We start from the raw sequence: 22,992 nt of genomic DNA on the forward strand, positions 1-22,992 counted from the left end.
TGTACCTGGAAATCTACATGTAAATAACAATACATCAATTTCTTCTGTCATGTTTGACTAGCTGGTTAGAGAATTCATCATTTGCTGATAATCATCAACAGTGAAATATGGCTGTTTGTGCAGTGAGGGGCTTAAATCTATCACAGAAGCAGGGAAAGCTTTTGAGGATTTGAGTGGGCAATGTCTGTCTACCTTCATCCTGTCTCACTAAAACCTCCGTTGGGAATGTTGTGCTCCATTTGTGAGGAAAAGATGAAGAGAAAAAGAGTGAGAGAGAGATTAAGAGAGAGAAAGTAAAGAGACTTGGACACCTTGCATCTGGAAAAAAAGGCAAAGTTCTGAATCTTATTATAGTCTTAGTATAAGATGTATACTGTGAACAATATGTAAATTCTGTATGCAAAGAACAATTGGATGACATAATATTGGCTAAAATGTGAAGTACAGAACAGAGCTTAATTCTAAATCTGACTGGATGACTTCTACCGAACTTCCAGGAGTGCTTCTGTGCTTCAACACAAGCAACTAAACTCTGAATTTCACTGAAAATGGCATATATAAGTGGCATATGGGGGTAAATATGAAAGTACCGACACTAAGATCGCAACCCAGATATTTAGGGCCCAAACACCGACATTTTTGAGGGCCTAAACATGATCGAAAACTCATGAAACTTTGCACACATGCAAAAAGTGGTGAAAATTTACATCTGATTATTTCAGAATTGGGTGTGGCAAAATGGCTCAATAGCGCCACCTGAAAAATTTCAATGAAGTGCCCCTCGAGCTATGTTTCACATACATGTACGGAATTCGGAAGTTCAGGAAGTCTGTTATTTAAAATTCTCTCTGCAAGTTTTGTGCTGTTTTTCCATTCAGGCATTGTTTTTTAACAAACTTTTCTAGAGATTTAAACAGATCAACACCAAATTTGGTCAGTGCAATCTAAACCCTTTGTGATGTTAAATTGTGAAGATCCTGAGTTTTTGTTGAAGGGCATGTCCGTGGTGGTCTGACAAACTTCGATGATTCGCCATGAAAAAGGTATTTGTTATAACTCAGAAATGCAATGTCCGATCTGCACCAAAATTCACAAGTTTGATAAGAGTCCTGTCCTGAACACATGCCCATGAACTTATTCAGTTATAGCATCTGCTGGCAACAGGAAGTGACATGTATTACACTCTAACAAACTCATAGAGATTTAATGACATCAACATTATATTTGGTCAGTCTACTCTAAAGGCCTTTGTAATTTTAAATTGCGAAGATCTTGAGTTTTCGTTAAAGGGTGTCTGTGGCGGCCTGACAAAGTTAGATGTTTCACTGTGGGAATAGAAGTTGTTATAGCTCAGCCAAACAATGTCCGATCCGCCCCAAACTTCACACGTTCTATAAGAATCCTGGCATGAACATCCAAAGGCCAATATTCTCGTACAATCATAACACCACCTGCTGGCAACAGGAAATTACTTGTTTTACACTAACTTAAACATGCAATGTCCAATCTGCACCAAACTTTCCATGTTTGCTAAGAGTCCTGACCTGAAGACATCTAAAGGCCAATATTCAGTTATAATCATAGCGCCAATTGCTGGCAACAGAATACTTCATGCTTTGTACTCACTCAAACATACCATGTTCAATCTGCACCAAACTTCACGTTTGATAAAAATGCTGGCCTGAAGACATCTACATGCCAGTATCCAGTTACAGCCATAGCGCCACCACATGATAGCAGGAAGTCTGGCACATAAAAATGACTTGGAGTTATTCATTTTATATTTACAACTTTAAATGCATATTGCCCATCGTTCGCTGGTTTCCTAAAGCCACCGAGTGGTGGTGATGCTGCAGCTTTAATTAGTATTGTATTCAGATCACTCAAATTACTTGTGGGAACTAAAAAGTTGAGAGACGTATACCAGGAGCATCAGACGGCTGTTGGTATAACCGTCACCAACTGTTAGTCACTTTATATGTTATTCAGAAGGCCTCTTCATATCTGGGCAGTCCTTGGCCAAGAGAAGCAACTACAGAGCCAAGACCTTATGTCATCAGTGAATATTTGGGCCTTGTTGCCCAACTCAGATGTTTTTGTAAGAAGGTAACAAACTAACTTATTTCCATAATTACATAATGATATTCATGAGTTTTTGTTGCAAAACAACACAATTTTTTTTTTTTTTTAAGAAAAGCCACATCCAACTCCATAATTTTGGGCAGCCATGATTAGAAATAAGCTCGATGAAATCCTGCTGGGACTGCCGTAGGCAACAAATGATGCATCTACGCTGCCCTCAGAAAAATCGACCAGATGGAGGCATCTTTGTAGGATGTTATGCAAACATCGGACTTGAATATGCCTTCCTGCCTTTTCATTCTGCCTAAAAAGTCAACACTTCACAGGTTTCTGACACAGTCCGGATGTGCAGACCCTCCTTTGTCACTATTAAACATTTATATGTCTAAAACATTGCACATTTTCTAAATGCACTGCTTAGAGGTAATAGTGTGGATTCATGCTGGCTTTTTGTTTTATACCAAAATGACTCAAACAACCCTCCTTCTCTGTGAATGACTCTGCAGCCAAGCACTCTTTGTACTAAGACCACTAATCACTTGGAAACTGTACAGTAGCAAGATCTTTTCAGATGCCTCCTTGCAAAGTCACAGGAAATCATTGTTGAGGCAGACTGTTCTAATGGGGGTAAACAAAGACTTTGTATTCAAGCTCTGGAAAAAGAGATTTAGAAAAGCGTGACGGAGAAGGAAATGACTGGCCACTTCAGACATACTGTCACAGCACAATGACTGTGAGCAATTAACAGAACAGCTCACCCAAACAATGGAAGTACTTTGAAAACCTGTGTTATTTACTGATTTACTGCAATGGAATATTAAAGGTGACCACTACTCAGACTACCACTACTCTCAAAATAATGAAAGAAAATGGTAAGGGAGGGCTGTTAAGCTCCAAAATGACAAAAAAAGCGAAAAACCCACAATAAAATCAGTATAAAAGTAGTCCACGTGCAATTTTTTAACTTATCAATTACTTTAAGAACAAATTCAGATTTTTAAATGAAGCACAGTTCAAAAAACGGTCTCAATCATAAATCTTATTACTTCAGTAGACCTGATAACAAGTATACACTATGACTATAGTAGATTTATGGTGCTTTTAAATTGTGACTAGTGTATGATTCAAAATGTCTTCTGTTCAACAGAAGAAAAAAGTCATGCAAGGGCATGAGGGTGAGCAAATGATGACAGAATGTTCATTTTCTGGTGAATTAGTCCTTTAAGAGTTCACACACTCATACTTCATTTGGACTCCACAGCTACAAACACTCTAAAGGGAACCTAAAATGTCAATTGTATGCAAATCTGCTAACTGAAAGGGCAAAACTTTAATGGGGCAATTGGTCCACTGCTCTAAGCGCATAGTGATCTCTCCAAAGAAAGCACCATTGAAGACTAACAAGTAGCACTTTAGTGAGATGTGAGCTGGCAGTGATATAGACTTTTGTTTTAATTTGCCTCATTAAATCATTCAGGCCTTTAATGCCCAGTGTTGTAGTTCTCTGAGGCTACAATTCTCCACAGAGCTGCTACAGTAGCTTACATTCGATCAATACCAAGAGATATGTCCTCCATTAAATAATCTAATGATTGCTATGAAAATGCCATCAGCCAGTGTTGCATAATCTGACAAAAGAGAAGTGCCTCATACTTGTAGTTAAATGCCATGGAAAATCTGTTTCACCACACTGAATAGGCGAGCCAGTGTTTTGATTGATAAGCTTTTGATCAAGGCCTTACTGGCAGAACGAAAAATCTTCTGCCTACATTAAAATCTAGTCTGTATTCATGCACGCTTCCCTTTGCTCTTCACCACGCAAAAAAACTCAATCACGTAGCCCACTCATGAGAAATAAACACTTGCAGCAGCAAGCCTCCACAGCTGTAAAACAAGTTAAGCTGTCCTTTAATTGCCATAAACATATGCAAAATACAGACGTGAAACAGCTGAAACTGTAGATTGGATCAGTCGGTTGCATCTGGGATCATGGGAGTGGGGAGTGAGGAGAGAGAGACAGGCCAGCTGTTCATTTAAAAAATAATCGAAAAGAGTCAAAAAGTCAAATTATGTTATAGGTTTATATGGGACTGATGATTTCAACCATGCTTTACATATCATATTTGTTTATGTACTACATGCGTAAATCATGGTGAATCAATATAAACCAGTTTAGTGGTTTCTTAGCTAAACTAAACAAATTTAGACTAAACAAAGACATTTCATTTCATAATTTTGCAAATCAAATACAATATTATTAATAAGTAAGCATTATTATAACTTTTTATTATTATAACTAAGCTAATTTGTTCCAATATTAAGAACTTATTTATTTATGCAGTGCTTTTAGCAATACAGATTGTGTCAAAGCAGCTTTACAGTGTTAAATAGGAAAACATGTATGACAGTATGTTGACAATCCGAAAGGACAATAAGTAAACACTCAATTTCCAGTTAAAGTCTGTTCAGTATTGATTCAGTGATGTCATCATCCACCTCAGCACTTTAGTGACAAAAATAACTAAATCATTAACTACTACATTAATAATAGATAGATTTTTAACAGAACCCCCAAAGCGTGCCGTGAGTTTAGTTGGGGGTAATTGAGAATGAATGGGGGAAAGTCAAGTGAGAGGAGCCAATGCCTACATCGCAAGACGACTGGTTATGATCGGGTGTAATTGGTTCATTATGTTTGTGTGCATTCTGCATTCGCGAATCAGTCTGAATAAACAATATAATCAATGGCGTTAATGGAAAAACTAATTTAAAAAGTAAGAAAACAACTCACACACTTAGATATAACCACTTTGTTACGTCAAAATAAGACTTAAGGTCATTGCACACTGAGTCCGAAATGTTTGTCTGTAATTTTTGCACATTAAAAAATAAATACGACCTCACGTTGTGTCAATCACGTTTACACACTGCCTCCGAAACTTTCGTTCGTCATAAAAAAATTTGGATCAGGTTCCATTTTCTGGGTTTTTGCATCCGTAGCAAGCATTTTAATAGAAAGGATGATGAATATGAAAAATTTTGGACCATAAGATGTTGACCTGTGGGAGTTTTTAGTGAGTAATCAGCTTTGACAAATTTAAAGGGGTGATGAACTGAGAAACCAAAATTGCCTTGATCTTTTGACATATAAGAGGTCACTGTACAGTAAATTTCTGTTAGTCTAAAAACAGCTTATATTGAACACAGTCTGCCAAACAGCTTTTGCAATGTTCCTCTGTATTATGCAACAGGTAGATAAGCGCCGCCTCCGCAGAAGAAGATCGACATAGCTGCCGGTTAGGGCTGAAATGATTAGTCGACATTATTGACAACGTCGGCAATAAAAAATTGTTGACAAATATTTTTGTTGTCAAGTAGTCGTTCGATCTCATACGAGCTAATGTAAGAGCCTGCAATAATCCGGTTTGGCTAGTGTGGCGCTGTAGCGCAAGACTGTAATTCAGCCCTCTTGGATGCAATTCAAGAGATTAAAGGGGTCCTGTTATGCTTTTACAAAGTCTTGATTTTGTTTTGGGGTGTACTAGAACAAGCTTTCATGCTTGGTTGAAAAATGCATTATTTTTAACATAATTTACATTATTACAATATATTTCTCCCGGCCTGGCACAAATGGCATGATTAGTTCTGGGTATAATAAAGGTCCGCCTTCCGAAAAAATAAAAATGTGTTGTGATTGGTTAGCTCTCTCACTGCGTTGCGACTGGCGAACAGCTTAGACGGTGTTTCAGTAGGAAACGGCTTATTATTTAATGAATCGACAGCCTATCTGCTAATCTTCAACATGTTTTACACTGAACAATACATTGAACAATGACAAAAGAGAAGTCACTGACTTTTTGCGACAGGTGGGATTCAGCTTACGGAACTTCTTATTCATTCCTTTGGTATTGGTAAACAGCAACTGAGTGTTGCACAACTCTGACTGAAATTCAATGACATCAAGGCTGTAATGTGATTGGTTATTAAGGAACACATGATCCAAGTTAGCCCTTACACTTTCTTCAATAGTAAGTAATACAGACCCTCTCATCTCCCTAGTAAGAAAATCTCTGAAATGCACCTGAACCTGAGCAACGTTTGGATGAATATGTAAATATATGGTACGCACTTTCCTCTCAATAATGAAATAAACACAACAAAAACTGACAATGGTGTGAAAGCAGCAATTAAAACGCATCTGATTACAGCGATGCGGTTGTTTGCACGAGCAGATTGGTACTCCAGTAAAGCAGTCACAACACATTGATTTATATAATACTTTATGCAATAGATAGCTTTAAATCAAGCAGCTTTAGTCAGTGGCGTATTTAGTTCTTATTCTAGAATTACAACTTGATTTTCTGTTATAAAGCAGCTCTCCAGTGTGGAGCTAGCTAATGATAAAATCGTTTTATTTCATTAAATTTATAGTTTGGTTTACAGAGATCAATACTTGATCTAGTTCAGGACTGTTTGATTATCATAACCCTATAAGGTATTTTAAGAGAGATTATGTTGTGAATAAAATAGTTTGTCTAAAAATCAATCATCTTATCACTTACCTTTATTTTGTTTCTTTTAAATACTTACAAAAGGAGATGTTAGGCAGAATGATGTCATTCAGTTACTTTTTTATATAGCTAATTACATGGCAAATAAGAGAGTTTTTCTGTCTGTCATCTCATTTTGTGTGACAAATATATTTATTTTAATAAATTAATTGTACAATAATTGTAATTACATAATATTATTTTCAAAAGCTGAAGTGATTACCTTTATTTATTTGTTAGAATACATATAACTGTTACAGAGTGACAGGCGAGAAGCGGGCAGATCCAAATGCAAAGCTTTATTGTACTGAGACAGAGACATGGTCATAAACAGGCAGGGTCAGACAATGGCAAACAGGTATATAAGGTCAAGACACAAAAGTAATCTGTGAAACAGGCGAGGGTCGATCAACGGCGAACGTAATCCAAGGGTCTAGGCAAAAGGGTGATCCGATAAACATGCGAGAGATCCAGGGCAGGCAGCGAAACAGACAAGACAAGATCAACCAGGCGGGGATACAAGACTAGGATAAACAGACTAGAAACACGATTGAACTGGACTCAGAAAACACAACGTGGCTCCGTGAAGATGCTAACACTTTGAGAGTGCTAAGTGCAATCCAATACTCGGCCCAGAATAGTGGGAAGGGCCTTGTATTTATATTGTTTGTGATTAGTTGGAGCATGGGAAATGTAGTCCAGGGTAAAGTGCAACAGTCTGTGCAATGTGAAATGGCAAGGCGACCTCTGGTGGCGAGCGGACTGATGATCAGGGCCAGATTTGTGACAAAAACTCAATATTTTAACTAATTGCAAAAGATGAATAATCAACCAAAATCTACTGATTAATCACTGAAATAATCGATGATTAGTTGATTAAACTTTCTGTTGGCGCATAACGTTTACCAGTGAGGCGAACGCGCAGGTATTCGCAAAAACGGATGATTTTGAAAACAAAAGGATGCTCTGTAGTGCCACTTTGTGGGAAAAAACTTTGCATTGCATTCCCTCTCATCCCAACTTTAGGAAAGAGTGGATGAACATTATTTTTAATGAATTTCCAGACCGCATCAGTAAGAACTCGGTCCTTTGTTTACTTAATTTTACAGCAGATTACTTTACAATTACTAATACCGTCAAGTGGTGCAACGTTAGTTCCCTTATCTCAGGGAACAAAGGTTACGTCAGTAACCGGTGCGACACAATTCAACGTGGGATTTTCAAAAAGATTGAAACTAAAAGACAAAGCTCTGCCGACTATATTGGATCTGGTAGTGATGTCGCAACAAAAGTGTAACTGTTTTCATTACGTGGTCACTATTGCTTTGGCTCTTCTTACAGACTGTTACATATGTACTGAGTTATTTATGTGTTTTAAATCTAAAAACAGTGGTGTCCATCTACAAGGAATCAGTGTATGCTGTTAGCCAATCAGAGCAGTGGATGCTTACTTCCGAGTCTACAATCCACCACGCCTATTCAAACAGAGCGCTCTGATGAGGGTGGATAACAGCAGGACAGAAAATAACCTATTACTTCTAAATTATGATGTTAGATAGACAGATAGACAGAAAGACAGGTAGATAGATAGATAGATAGATAGATAGATAGATAGATAGATAGCGTTTAAGTACAAGAGTGTGATAAATCCTTTGTCTTAATAAAACATTGCTCCTTCGTGGTCATCCTACACTGCAAAAAACAAATGTATTTAAAGCCTTAATGCTACACACACAGCTTCTTACAGTAGCCCCAGACAATAGAGCTAAGACAAATCTAAAAATACACAATTAACACCTTCTTCCTGAATAAAAACATAATTTCTAGCTATGGGATCGAGCTTATAGAGAGTTAAAAGACGTGCCGGAACAAAAGAAGGAGAAACCGATAAAGGTTACAAATGGGAATAAGGGGGAAAAAAAACAACAAAGGAGGGTAAAGATAAGGGACTGCTGAGAAGAGAGAGGGGTAGGTAAGAGGGATACATGGATAGAAAGAGAAATGCAATGTCCTTCATTGCAAAGCAGAGCTGATAAGGCCTTAATTACAGTATTCCATTCCATGCTCGCAGAGAGGCAATTAAATGGGAGAGAGAGACTCAGACAGAGAATGAGAAGAAAGAAAGAAAGAAAGAAAGAAAGAAAGAAAGAAAGAAAGAAAGAAAGAAAGAATCCGAGGGCCATGGATTCCATCCCAGCACGGAGGCACATTTCCCTGCATGCTGCAATTTCCTGCCCAGCGCCTTTCCATGCAGCGCCCACCACCGAGCCCAACACACAGCACACACCATCATTAGGAAGCCATTGGCTGTCACTTCCCATTCTATATCTGCATGGCTTTAAACTAGCGCTGCCTACTTTACAGTGCTCACTGCTTATTAACACCGACACTATTTACTCACAGTGTCTTGGCTTCTTTTCATAAGCTTGATGAAAAAAAGATCTGTTTAATATTAGGCTTCCTAAATCACCTATAATAAACATATGGTCAAGTTGGGTATTTGCTATTTGTAGACAGTGCAACCTAATATACAATTTATAATGTTACACAAATTCATTTTGCTGTAAATCTTTGTAAAAACTATGTAGCATTCCAAAACTCTATTGTAGGTTATAGTGTAGGTGCATCCCAAGTCATATACTTTTGCATTAATTTATGCCAATGCATTGAAAATGTAATACCTAAATGATGCACTTAATTAATCAAAAAGCAAAGTGTGGAATGCTAGACACTTCATGCACTTAGCTGTTCCAGCTTGAGTCACTATGAAAAGTACCCCAGCCACAAGGTTTTACCATATTTTTGAAATAAATAAATACATTTGTAACTACATAAAGAGACAGCAAACTAACGAAGAATCTCGGTGAAACAAATGCAAATAAGGCATACAGTGAATTGTGTCCTTAGTACTTCCAACACTGTTGTCATTTCACTGCACTAGTTTTAGAATCAAGACCTAGCTCCATGTGTTTACATATATAGCCTATGCATCCATGGAAACCCAATCTGCTTCACTGGCAGAGAGCAAGCCACTTTCAGATATCTCTCTGGGCAACCACCAGCCTGATTGCAGATCTCAAGACTGACCAATTTGCATATTCATAAAGCTCGAGTCCCAATTGGAGGGCTTTTAAAATATGCTGATTAGGCCCACTTCCAGGCTTCTGCTAATCACAATTTGCGATGCAACAAGAATTGTGATTTCTTGTGATAAAATATATGTGATAGGAGCTGCAGGATCTTGAATGCAGTTTAACAATGTTGTTTTGAAACAAACTAGCTCATATTTCTAGTCTATTAATTAGTGTATGTGCTGAACCCAAGAGGATAGCAGATAAATTAAAAATTAGGTTTTAATAGCCACCATGGCCTTTTTACTTTCAAAGGCTTGAAAAAACATCTATGAGATTATAGCAACAAAGAAAAAAATAAACACTATTAAAAAAACAGGGTACGAAACAGTATCACACGCACCCTTATAAATAAATGTTCTTCTAAGGTTCCATGAAGAACCTGTAACATCCACTGAATGTTTCTCTATAGATCAAAACAGTTCTTTAGAATATTAAAAGTTCTTCACACTCTTTTAGGAAGTGTTCCATGAAAGGTTCTTTGTGGAACCCAACGGAATCTTTATTTTTAAAAGTGTAGTCAGAAAGTACTTACAGTAGGTTTTCCTGGTTAGCTCCTCCACCACCTCTGGTTTAAGCTTGCTGTTTGATTTCCCCATGCTCTCCAAACCTCCTGCAGATAGTTTGTGTGGTCCAGCGTGGAACTGGCCTGTACCAGAAGTCCTTAAAAGCTTGTTTCTCCTTAAGCCAGAACCTCAGAGACCCAATCGCACCAACAAAGTGAGAAACAGATCAGCACTGCCAACAAATCCAAGGAAATCCATCCATTGTGAATTTCCCTCTCTTTTTTGGCTTTCTGGAAGATCTTAAGTCGCTATTTGGATCCCTCTTACCCAGCAGGTCTCTCAAAAATTCATCCTCAATTATAGCCGCCTCAGACGAGTCCTTCTGAACTGTTGCTCCTCAAATAAAAGCCCATTCGTTCGGCCGTCTGCTTGAGTACAAGTCTCAGATGCAAACTGCGTTCTGTCAGATTCTTCGGTGCGAGGTACAAGGCTTTGAAATGTATCAAAGTGCCAATGGTTAGAGGAGACACTCGCTTGCTGTGTTCTGCGTGCTCTCTCTCGCTCACACTTGAGCGCCAATTCTCCAGCTCTCCACCCACCCTCCCTGTTCTCTTTTTTTTTTACTCCCTCTCTGCGTCTGTCTTGTTAGCGCTGAGTGACTCTTAAAGGAGATTCCTTGCTCCAGTTGTCTTGGCAGCTTAGATGAGAGACTTTGGTAGAATTAAAAGAGAAGCACAAACTTCGTCCTGGATGATCTTAGCATTTCACACTCTGGTAGATGTTGCTCTGGTGGAAGTTGTTTTAGTAGATGTTCTGGTAGATGTTGACGGGATCTACAAGAACACTGAGTACTAACAGTAATTATTGATGTATTATTGAGTGCAAATTTTGTCAAGGTGACAAAAAGGATGAATCAAAATCATATGGTGAACAAGGCTGCTCAGATTCGCCACTACTGATCTCATCAGACAATATGCGGAAGCCGTAGATAATCAATTTTTTGGTGCACAGTTTGCTGATGGCACTCTTTCTGACACAAGACATTCACCTTCTCCTAGTAACCGTTGTTTGCTTATCTCCAGGTCTGTTCTTCCTCACACCTTCTGTAGGTCAAAGCAGAAACTCCTGTTCGCCAAGGTCTGGTTGTCCGGAGAAACCTCCAAACACTGCGGGCACAAACAGGAACAAGGTCAGACTGCATTGGAAGATAACAGTGTCATGAGTCCAGCAATCTTGATGGAGACACTGAGAGATGAGGGGAAAATTGCTGACCACACACTCTCCATGCAGAAAGCTCTTAAAATTGACTTTCATGAGAACGATTTTCTCCCTGAGCCTGTGTAAGGATGGCACAATGCACTGTTCCTCTGCCAGCACTGCAAGTGCATTGATATCCTGAACTAGGGTCAAACTGCATTAGTCAAATTATGTTAGAAGCAGTCTGAAGGATTCTATATTTAGTTAAGGGTTGTAGAGTTCATTTATACCGATTTAGCTACAGTATGTTTCAAACAATACATTTTTTTTAAATATGGAAGCTTAGGCAATGAGTGAATACGCAGAAAATCAAAAAACTTTAAAGCTATAAAATAAAAAAAATGGGTATGGTTATCTCTGAAGCTAAACGAAAGATAAATATCATACTCTGATCTTGTTATCAGTAACTGGGAGAAAAAAACACTGGGAAAATGTTTCGAATCAAGGCACAGTACACAAAAATAGCTCACATAAAATCTTATACAGGGCATTGAAAACAAGCTCTGAGATATTACATTATAGTCTCAATGCAACACTGTGCACCAAAGCTAATAACCTTACATCTGCTACACTCACTTTCAACGCTATACAGTTCCTGCACAAGCCATTAAATGCTTGAACAATCTTAGCTGGGTGTTAAGATGCATCTGCACCTTATTAACTGACAAAGAGAAATAATAAATAGCTACACCGCTTTATGAAAGCATAGAAGTATTGCCTGTCTTCAGTTACTGTGAGATGTGGTAAAATGAGTGAAACTAAAAAACAACAACAACAACAAAGAACTAGAGGTTCTTGCTCTCTTATTTTAGTGTTATTGGTGTTATATCAATCAATAGATATAACTGCGGTGTTCAAATTAGCAGTTCTGCAGCAATAGAAATACGCTTACCCTGTTTGAAGGACATACTAATCATTTGTGATTTATAGTGACAATAACTGAAGTAACTATGCTATTTTTGGGGGAAAAACAGGTTACCATGGTAATTTTGTTAGATGGGGCGCTCTCACACTGAAGTGTGAGATCTGACTGAACGTCCTCTCAGGGTTTATTGATGAAACTTCGTGTGTTTACACTATTACAGTGCTTAAAAAGCCTAAAGCGACACATTTTGACAGGTGCTCAGCGACGGCTATCGCACCAAACTGCTACGCAGTGAACGTAAAGCACAACACGTTATCTCTAAAACACAACTTGCCTGAATAATCCCCTACCTCTTATTTACAAACATCTTGCACTGAAACTTTTCAGCTGTGAAACTTGATAGAGACTCCTTGTATCCATAGGAACTCTATTAGGACGCCGAATAAGGGCATCTTGCCATCAAGCTACGTGTCACACAAACCCTTCTCCAGTGTGTAACGGTTAAAACGCGATGTTTTTGAATAAAAGTCTACGTCATATGACACTTACCGAGCCCTGGCGTTAGGATTGTTTGTTCTTCACAGATCACTCTGTCAGTCAGGAGGTGTTTGCTTCCTCCTGCTCTGTCTGTAACCTTCATTCAGACGGGACTGTTCTCGCAGACTCTCCAGAGGCTGGACAAACTAAACTCACAGCTCTCCAGCTCTCCATTAACCCCTGAGTTTCTCTTGGGTTAGATAGCTTACGTAGATAATCACTTGTTCAACATTTAAAAGGTATAGTAATATATGGTTATGCAAACAGAAAAAAAATGTACCCTTAAAAGGACATCTTTGTACCTTTTTACCCCTAATAGGTACATAGTACCTTAAGGGCACATTACTACTCTAAGGTACTAATGTGTACTTATTAGGGGTAAAAAAAGGTACAAAGATGTCCTTTTAAGGGTACTGCCCCAGTGACAAGCTGTTGTACCCCAAAAGGTACAATTCTGATCTCTTTTTTTCTGTGTAGCTGCTCACGTCTTACTGAGAACCATCTGTCTGTCTGTAACCTGGATAAAAAAAAAGAAGAAAAAAGAGAGACCTACATAACCTACATATCCACACCAGGAAATCAGGTTAAGCTGCTATATAATACAGAACAAAAATGTCTCACTTTTAACTCATCCTGTGCCTCGCTTACTAGTCACAATATTCACATAATGAAAGAGGACTGGTGCTGTATTTACAGAAAATAAAGCTATAGTTTTGCAATGTGTAATGCGTAGCATAGATAAAATCCACTAAAATTCTGTGCAAGACACTGCTGTGAATAAATATGTTAAAATAAGCTAATTTGCATGGATAGTTTACCATGTAAAGCAAATGAATGTGTAGCTAATTGAACCTACACTTATGTGAAAAGGAGAGAGAGAGAGTGAGAAGACTGATTTTAAGACTGATTTTTACCTTTTACTATTCATAGTATTCCATGTCTTTTATTATCCCGTGATAACTTCTTTCTTGGCAGCTTAAAACACACAAGCGACAAGATTTGTTGCCACATCAACCTAAGCTTTTTCCTTTGAGATTTATTTTTAATTCTTTAGTATGACTAAAACTAATAGTAGCTACTACGTTAGCCAAAAAATAAAAACAACAAACTAATTCTTGTCCCGATTAGTGAAAAGTGCAATTTATTATGGCGTTAATGATTGCGATTGTAAAGTAGCAGCAGATGGAGTGTTGTACCTAAACGTGAATTAGCTAAAGCTATTCCTAACACCCAAAATCTTAAAATTGAATGGTATCTTTTGGCTCTCTGTTTAGAGGAAAACCATTTAGTCTAGTAATACTGACTAAAGGGGGTTGCAGACAGCCTGTGGAGTTACAACAGCCAAGCAATGTGTACTGTATGTTTGGCACACTCGCGGTTGATTCCGGCCCCTTTACCATCTGTTACTGGCTATATCAAGCTCACAGTTTCACATGAACCAAAAGCATTAATTAGCTGTGCAGTTATATTTACAAATGCACCCTCGTTTCAGCCTTTGATTGCTATTCAAGGTTGCCCGTGCTTGTTGCTTTCCACAGATTCTACTCCACAGCTTGCAGCTTGCATTATACTGTATATAAGTGATATGTAAAGCAATACACTTCAATGGAAAGAATGGGAAGTAGATTTGTATATGCCTGTACTGTATTTTCCATTTTCATCAGTTTCAAGGAATGAGTGTACACAGCGTAGGCTACCAAGGTTTCATCTTATTTTCCATTTCTCCTGCGCTCTGATGTAAATAAAACATCCTGCTTTTAATTCCCATGATGCTAAGTAGCTGTTAAAAGCAACATTTGGCCTTTGGAAGAATCTGGGTTAATGCATTCTCAGTCAGGCAATGGAAGGAAAATAGAGGGGTGGAGGAGGGACATCAAACTCCGTTTTAAATGTTTACACCCAAAAGCATCAGGTCAAATGATGGAATGCATTTTAAAATTATACTTCCTGCTATTTAAAATAGATTGACATTTTGTGAATGTTTGGTGCAAATGTATCCCATCATTAATAGAAAAAAAAGAAAAATGTTACAATAAAGCAGGCATGGCAGGGAATTGTGTCTCCCTAATTTACTCGCAGTAAATCAGCATTTCATTAAATCACTGTACATTTATAATTTTGGAAATCTTGGAATCTGCCTTTGTTTATTCATTACCAGCAACCTACATAAACATTTTGGCCTGTGTTGGAAATTCAAACCAGGCAATAAGTCACCGTGAGCTACTGAGCTTAAATATTTATTGACATTAGTGTCACCAGACCCGGTCCTGGAGGGCCTGTGTCCCTGCAGAGTTTAGCTCCAACCCTAAACACACCTGAACCAGCTAATCAAGGTCTTACTAGATACACTTGAAACGTCCAGGCAGGTGTGTTGAGGAAAGTTGAAGGTAAACTCTGCAGGACACCGGCCCTCCAGGAACAGGTTTGGTGACCCCTGCTGTAGATGTTCATTCCAGTCCTGTATTAAAATGTACTAGGCTTTTGCAGTATATTTATTATATACTCTGTTCTGAACTTGTTTTGCATTTATTTCTCTTTGCATCATTTTAAATTTAAAGTATTGATTGGTTTTGTATTTCTACTGACATTTAAGGCCAGTTGTCACTGACATTTAAATGTTTTTTTTAAAGTTGGCCTGTTTTAATAAAAGAAAAACAACTTGGAGGATAGCATAAAAACACTATGCAAAAATCATGTAAGTGGATTTATAACTGGGCAGCAAAAAGCTTTGTAAACAAATGAATATTAATTGAAATCGTTGGACTTGCAGGACATAAACAGACGGCCACTTCTCTAACTGGGTTGCGTATCAACAGCACCACCTAAAGGTCTCACATTAAATTTTGTGTAATATTGTTCTGTGCTATGGGCCTTTACGTGTTTATTCAGATTAAATATACGCGCAGTTGACATGAAATACAAGGAAAGATTAGCTACATATCACGTGGTGACATATACTATACACCATGCAATAGCTACTTCCATTTTATATAGGTCTTTCTTTCATTATATTCAGGTTTTTACGGAAATTATGTACCTTGAAAATGAGTAAAGACAAAACATTAAAAATGGTAAGAAATTGACCCTAAAATATACACTTCCACCAAAAAAATGCATACAATTTTTAACCTGAAAGCATGATGATAAAAAGTCTAAAAATGACAACACCATCTAACATGTTCCTATACAGTGTTGGGGAGTAACTAGTTACATGTAACAGAATTATGTAATTTAATTACAAAATAAATGTAATTGTAATTAGTTACAGTTACTGAGAAAAAATGTGTAATTAAATTACAGTTACTTTTGAATTTTTCCAGATTTAATTGACTTCTTTCAAATTGCACTGACTGCTCTAAAATGAGACACCAATGTTTCAGGAGTTTAGGACACAGAATAAGACACATGCTTATTCGATAACTGTTTTATTTCCTTTTTGGGTTTATGCGTAAACTTTTTTTTTTAAGACTTTTTTTTCCCAGGCATTGTTAGATCCTAGTGTTTTCTGTCATAACTATGCTAACATTTGATTTTAAACCCAGTATTATAGATATTAAACTATTTCTTGTTATGATGTTATTTATGTTATGATCTTGTTATGACATACAGCACAACTGCGCTCATGGTGACCCGAGTTTAATTCCCGTCTCGAGGTCCTCTGCCGATCCCGCTCCCCTCTCTGCTCCCAGCTCTTTCCTGTCCTATCACAATAAAAGGCATAAAAAGCCCCCAAAAATAAGTAAAAAAAAAGTCTGAATTTGTGATGGCTGTGCTTTAAATGAAATTATTACACAGCTCAGACTCATTCGGGGCAACTTAAGTCAGTGCTATATGCTTGATAATTTTTCTTGCTGGAAGCTTTGTGTTTGGTTAGCTCATAAAATATTAAAGCTTAATATTATGTGGACAATTTCTTAATTCTGTCATCCTGATATCGTGGACTTGCTCTATTGTTTCATACAAACGCAGCTGCTGCCATTTTTTTTTTCTTTTTGTACATTGTAATGGATTATAAGATAACTAACAAACTAGTACTACTACTTAATTATTTATGTGGTGAAATGTTGTGTAAGAAAAGTGGTATGACTGCACTGTATCCCTAAAATGTCTAGTTTGAACTTGCCATTTGCTAGCAACTGCTTGCTTTCTTCACGGAAGCTTTGCGTTCAAATATTTTAACTCAGATCAGTGTTTCGTGTCTAATAATTTTGACACGAAACATCTAAATAATCTATCAAGCAGCTGTGTAATAAGTGAGATAATGTACATTCAGCCAGTTGTTATCGCAAAATAAAGATGTATGTTATCCCTTACTTATTATAATCTTAATTCAAGTGATAAAGGATTTTGAAAGTCTGACAGTAATCAGTGTTGAGCGCTACTGTAAGGTTAACTCTGCCTGGTTTAAATGTTTCAAAATGATTAACAGTTGAAAATATTAGAAATTTAGAAAAGTAATCAAAAAGTAATTAAAAGTAATAAGTTACATTACTTTAATAAAGTAACTGAAAAGTTACACTACTTATTACATTTTAAATCAAGTAACTTGTAATCTGTAACCTATTACATTTCCAAAGTAACCTTCCCAACACTGTTCCTATAATAATAGTAGTAGTAGTAGTAGTAGTAATAATAATAAACAGAAAAGTTCATCCTTCTATGTAGAAACTCTTAATTTGCATTCTTCACTCTTATTTTGAAGGAAATAAGAAACAGGAAATGATTCACTACTGTGAATTGTTTCATTTTGTGGTTTCCTCTTTTATATTTTAGTCGTAAATATTTACAAATCACTTGTTATGAAAAATGAGACAGATGCCAGAGAAGATTATCACGTGTTAAAAACGTCTGAAATACATCTCAAACGCAGGTTCGGAGTCTCCGGATACTTAAACCGTTGCGCTTAATGTGCACTCTGGTATCAGCATATGACGGGTCTTTTACATGTGACAGTTAAGCAGCGTTTGCCGGTATTAAAATAGTCACCATATGATCTCATACTATGTCATTCAGGCTGCTGGAGAGGGTAGGCGTCATCCTTCAGTATTTCCCGTGCTGCAGCACAGGCGGGAGAATCAAACAGCATTAAAAGAATCTGTTGGACAGATACACCTGAGGAAACAACGCACTACAAAGTCACGTGACCAGTCCTGGGTACGAACGGATTACATGTGATCTGATTCCAGAAATTAAGTACGTGTAATTACATTATATTTCTTTTAAAATACTCGTAATCAGACTGTGGTTGCATGTTTGTTGATTATATGATTATATATTATTCATACTATAGCAATAAATTATTTATAATGTATTAGTTCATCCTAATTCTTTTTCATCTCTTACATTTTCTTTTATATATTCGTAAGGTGTTTCAATTTTGTAGACGTTCAGTGTTTTTTAACATTTCAACACTGATAAACATGTTACTTGACTACTAATAAACATGTTATTTGAATTAGCACTGAATGTGTAATTAAATCATGTGTCACTATATCTTTAAAAGGCTTTTGTCTTCCAAACACATTAAAATGTACAAATTCAAGTTATTGCTTATTTACATATAATTCAGGAATTGCATATGTGTAAATAATGCATTATTTAATAATGCACATTAGTGCATATAGTACACAAAATGGAACTTGTAACGTAATAATGTTCATAAATGACTTCTAAAAACACTCCCAAAACATCGCACAAACCTTGACTAGACATACCTCATTAATTATTCAAATACAACAGCCAATGACAAGCCTCCAGCAACAGACCTTTTCAATATTTATATTTTTGTGGTAGAAGTAGTTTTGTTTGTTTTTGAGCTATGGTGTTGGTTGTTAAATGTATTTCTGTCTGTCTATTATTATTTTGCGGAGTTCTGACCTTGTTTATTCTGGACCATTTCAGATTGTCAGAAGATTGGGGGAAAACATGAGCTCTGATGAAGATGTGGCAGCTGCATCCAGACATATTCATTTTATAGGAAAGAAAGAGAATATCATTCAAGCAAGACGAGTGGTGAAGTCAGTTGGTGAAAGAGATATTCTGGTGATTTACCACCAGGGGGACTTCTATGCTATTGATGTGCGCTGCTACCGTGAGTTAGAACCGGTTGACTTAAAGAGATAGTTCATCCAAAAATGTAAAATGTTGACTCATCCTCATATCATTCCAATTCCATGTAATTTTCTTTCCTATAAACACACACACACATGTAATGCTTAGGCATGTTTAATTATTTTGTCTGCTCAGAATTGTACAGATTGAAGGTCATGTAACACTGTTATGCTTTTTTATTATTTTAATTGCAGACTCTGGAGGTCCACTTCAGGAAGGAGATATAGAGGTGGGTTGTTCTGAATACTTTCATTAGCCAATATCTTTTATTATTTATATTAGATACCACAAATTTGTTTTAATTGTTCATTTTCTCTTTTACCAATGAAGGACTTTGATGGACGGACATGTATAGTGTGCCCGTGGCATAAGTATAAAATTACATTAGCTGAGGGTGAGGGTCTCTATCAGGCAGTGGACCCTTCTGTGAAGCCCCTGAAGCCAACCTGGTGCTCTAAAGGCATTAAACAAAGAGTCCATTCAGTGACAGTATCTAATGAAGACGTGTTCCTCACCTTAAATGACTCTCCAGGACCCATTGACTCTGATCACTATCAAACTGAAAAATATAGAAACACTTTCCTGAAAGATGGGCAGAAGAAAACGAAGTGACCTCACAGGAAGAGATATGAGATAAGTGAGTGTCTCATGAATCAGTTGATCAGCAGACGTGTTCTAGTTAAGCTATAAAGCTGGTCTAGCTGGTTTGAAACAGGTCTAAGATGGTCAACCAACTCTGATTAACAATGATGATTTTAGACCAACAAAAATCAGCTACGATGTCCCAAAACCATTTTTCAGTTTTTACTCCTCTGGGGCCCATTCCAATATATTTTGGCACTTTCCAAGTGCGTTTTAATGGACAAATACACTACCAGTCAAAGATTTTTTTTTATGTTTTTTAAAGAAGTCTCTTTTGCTCACCAAGCCTGCATTTATTTGATACAAAGTACAGCAAAAACAGTAAAATTTTGAAATATTTGTACTATTTAAAATAACTGTTTTCTATTTTAATATATTTTAAAATGTATTTATTCCTGTGATAAAAGCTAAATTTTCAGCATCATTTCTTCAGTCTTCACTGTCACATGATCCTTTAGAAGTCATTGTAATATGCTGATTTGCTGTTCAAGAAACATTTTTTGTTATTATTATTATCAATATTTAAACAGTTGAGTACATTTTTTTCAGGCTTCTTTAAGAAAGATTCAAAGATCAGCATTTTTCTGAAATAAAAATCTTTTGTAACATTATACACTATACCATTCAAAACCATTTAGCTAATATTTATTTATTTAGGAAAGAAATTAAAGAAATTAATACTTTTATTTAGCAAGGATGCTTTAAATTGATCAAAAGTGATGATAAAGACATTTATAATATTCCAAAAGATTTCTATTTCAGATAAAAGCTGTTCTGAACTTTCTGTTCATCAAAGAAACCTGAAAAAAATCGACTCAGCTGTTTTCATATCATGTTTTCAACATAATAATAATAATAATAATAAATGTTTTTTAAGCAGCAAATCAGAATAAAAGAAGGATTTCTGAAGGATCATGTGACTGGAGTAATGAATGAGTAACTTAGCTTTGAAATCATAATAATAAATTACATTTTAAAATATATTCAGATAGAAACGTTATTTTAAATAGTAAAAATATTTCAAAATTTTACTGTTTCTGCTGTACTTTGGATCAAATAAATGCAGGCTTGGTGGGCAGAAGAGACTTTTTTTAAAAAAACATTGCAGACAGCAAAATAATTTTGGCAGAAAAAGGCACCTAAAAACAAACTTATGTAACATTTTTAATACTATCCAGTTATGTTTGTAGTACCTATGGGATGTAGTAGTACCCTTAGGATGAAGTTTGGCACATTCACATTTACATTATGAAATTGTAGCTCATATATGTATACAGTCATTGAAAATTGGAAAGCAAAATAATGTATTATGTTCCCTGTTTAAAATAAAGAATGGACACAGTATATGCTTAGACTTAATGTGTAAGACCTCTATTAATATGTTTAATTCTGTGAACAGGATGGAGGTCCTTCAGACCTGGTAGGGGGTTTAAATACTGACACTGATGACAGCTTGTGAAATGAGAGTGGAGTGTGTCAGGGGTCAGAGGGTGACATGGAAAAATGAGAGGCCAAGGATGGAAGTGAAAGAAGGTGTTTGAATGAGAGAAAAGAGTTCGTAATCTGTGTGTGAGGTAGACTTGAGGGCCGGAGGAATGCTTAAACATAGCAAGTGTAGATAACATTCTACAGCAACACCAATGACCAAAAAAGACCTGTAGTTAAAACAGAAAATAAGATGAAATGCAGGAAGTCATTTCCTTTCCAGTCAATATCAAGCATGTAATGAATACAGGTTTAATGAAAGGAAATCTCACCTATATGTGCATTATAGAGCACTATATTTTTAATAGTAGGTCTACTTGATTTGTTTATGTTTTAAGAACATCCTGCAAAGCAAAAAGAATAATAGCAGCCTAAACACAACTAAATGAATACTTTGTCTCAGTATTTTGTTTAATCCAAAGACTGCAAGTTTAAACAAAACTTACTTCAGTCCTTGGGCGTTTAAGTATGTGAAATAACATCACTGGAGGCTTCACTCTTAAGGGGTCAAAGGGTTCAAGGATGACTGGAAACCTTCAATATACTCTTGCTATTCAACTCTGCAACTTGCTGTGAAGAACATAGATTTCCATTACACATTGTCTGATTAAACATGTCCAACTTACCATACAAGGTAATAAGAGGTACAGATTAAAAAATAATAAAAATCACAGATCACCAGTTCTAAAATCTAATGTGACACATAATATTTACCTAAAACTATACTACTGAAAATATGCTACTAAAGTTTTTGAACTGTAAGATTTTTGAAGTCTCTTCTGCTCACCAAGCCTGCATTTATTTGTTCCAAAGTACAGCAACATTTTAAAACATGGTTACTATTTAAAATAACTGTTTTCTATTTGAATATATTTTAAAATGTGATTTATTCCTCTGATTTCAAAGCTGAATTTTTAGCATCATTGCTCCAGTCACATGATCCTTCAGAAATCATTCTAATAATCTAATTTGCTGCTCAAAAAACTATTATTATTATTATTATTATTTTGAAAACAATTGAGTAATTTTTTTTTAGTTTTCTTTGATGAATAGAAAGAAAGAACAGCATTTATCTGAAATAGAAATCTTTAGTAACAGTATAAATGTTATCATCACTTTTGATCAATTTCTAAAAGTATGTATCTCTTTTATATATATATATATATATATATATATATACTTTTTTTCCATCAAAGAATGCTGAGAAAAATGTACCCAACTGATTTAAATCTTGATAATAATAATAAAAAAGAAATCAGGATATTAGAATGATTTCTGAAGGATCATGGGACAGTGAAGACTGGAGTAATGATGCTGAAAATGTAGCTTTGATTACAAGAATAAATTACATTTTATAATATATTCAAACAGAAAGCAGTTACTTTAAATAGTAATTATTTAATTACTACATATTATGCCTTTTGCTGTATTTTAGATCAAATACATGCAGGTTTGGTGAGCAGAAGAGACTTTAAAAAAACATTTAAAAACTTTTGACTGGTAGTGTAGTTGACATGGAGTTAGTTATTAGCTATAGTTATAGTTATTAGTTATATAAGCACAGTTAGTTATAGTTAATAGCCAGTTGCCAGTTAGACTTTCACAGACTATCACTTCAGTCCTTTAGACTAACACAGCTCGACTCCAGTTCTTCAGGGCCGCTTTCTCTGCAAGGGGTATTTTTGTGTGTGTGTGTGTGTGTGTGTGTGTGTGTGTAGTGGTGGCTGAAAGAAATAGAGCAGGAATGCATGTATCTCAGACTGGAAACTTTAGTGTGTGTAGGCTACATCATCATACGTGTTCATGTGCATGTAAATGGACTAGAA

At 36.2% G+C, this 22,992-nt stretch overlaps 2 protein-coding genes across 2 annotated transcripts in view; one reads left to right on the plus strand and one right to left on the minus strand.

The window, feature by feature from the left end:
- Nucleotides 1-13,058, minus strand: part of ncs1b (neuronal calcium sensor 1b) — a 42,813-nt gene extending 29,755 nt beyond the window's left edge. Inside the window, exons 1-2 of the mRNA XM_051117055.1 lie at nucleotides 12,941-13,058; nucleotides 10,299-11,435 (exon numbers count right to left, since the gene is read on the minus strand). Coding sequence (XP_050973012.1) covers nucleotides 10,299-10,362 — 64 coding nt within the window. The 5' untranslated portion in view covers nucleotides 10,363-11,435; nucleotides 12,941-13,058. The remainder of the gene's footprint in view (nucleotides 1-10,298; nucleotides 11,436-12,940) is intronic.
- Nucleotides 13,059-17,666: 4,608 nt separating this feature from the next.
- LOC127169575 (Rieske domain-containing protein) lies at nucleotides 17,667-20,014 on the plus strand. The gene is made up of 4 exons (XM_051117054.1): nucleotides 17,667-18,082; nucleotides 18,830-19,019; nucleotides 19,234-19,268; nucleotides 19,370-20,014. Exons 1-4 carry the CDS (start codon nucleotides 17,918-17,920, stop codon nucleotides 19,649-19,651), a joined length of 672 nt encoding a protein of 223 aa, XP_050973011.1. The 5' UTR covers nucleotides 17,667-17,917; the 3' UTR covers nucleotides 19,652-20,014.
- Nucleotides 20,015-22,992: the final 2,978 nt, after the last annotated feature.

The sequence above is a fragment of the Labeo rohita genome, chromosome 8 (genome assembly GCF_022985175.1).
Source record: "Labeo rohita strain BAU-BD-2019 chromosome 8, IGBB_LRoh.1.0, whole genome shotgun sequence".
Classification (NCBI taxonomy): domain Eukaryota; kingdom Metazoa; phylum Chordata; class Actinopteri; order Cypriniformes; family Cyprinidae; genus Labeo; species Labeo rohita.

Bases quoted from the DNA above. Each gene is read 5' to 3' on its own strand.
- LOC127169575 (XM_051117054.1), top strand. From the start codon at position 17,918: ATGATCTCATACTATGTCATTCAGGCTGCTGGAGAGGGTAGGCGTCAT. The intron at 18,083-18,829 runs GTACGAACGGAT...GGACCATTTCAG, and splicing joins AGTCACGTGACCAGTCCTGG to ATTGTCAGAAGATTGGGGGA. The intron at 19,269-19,369 runs GTGGGTTGTTCT...TTACCAATGAAG, and splicing joins TTCAGGAAGGAGATATAGAG to GACTTTGATGGACGGACATG.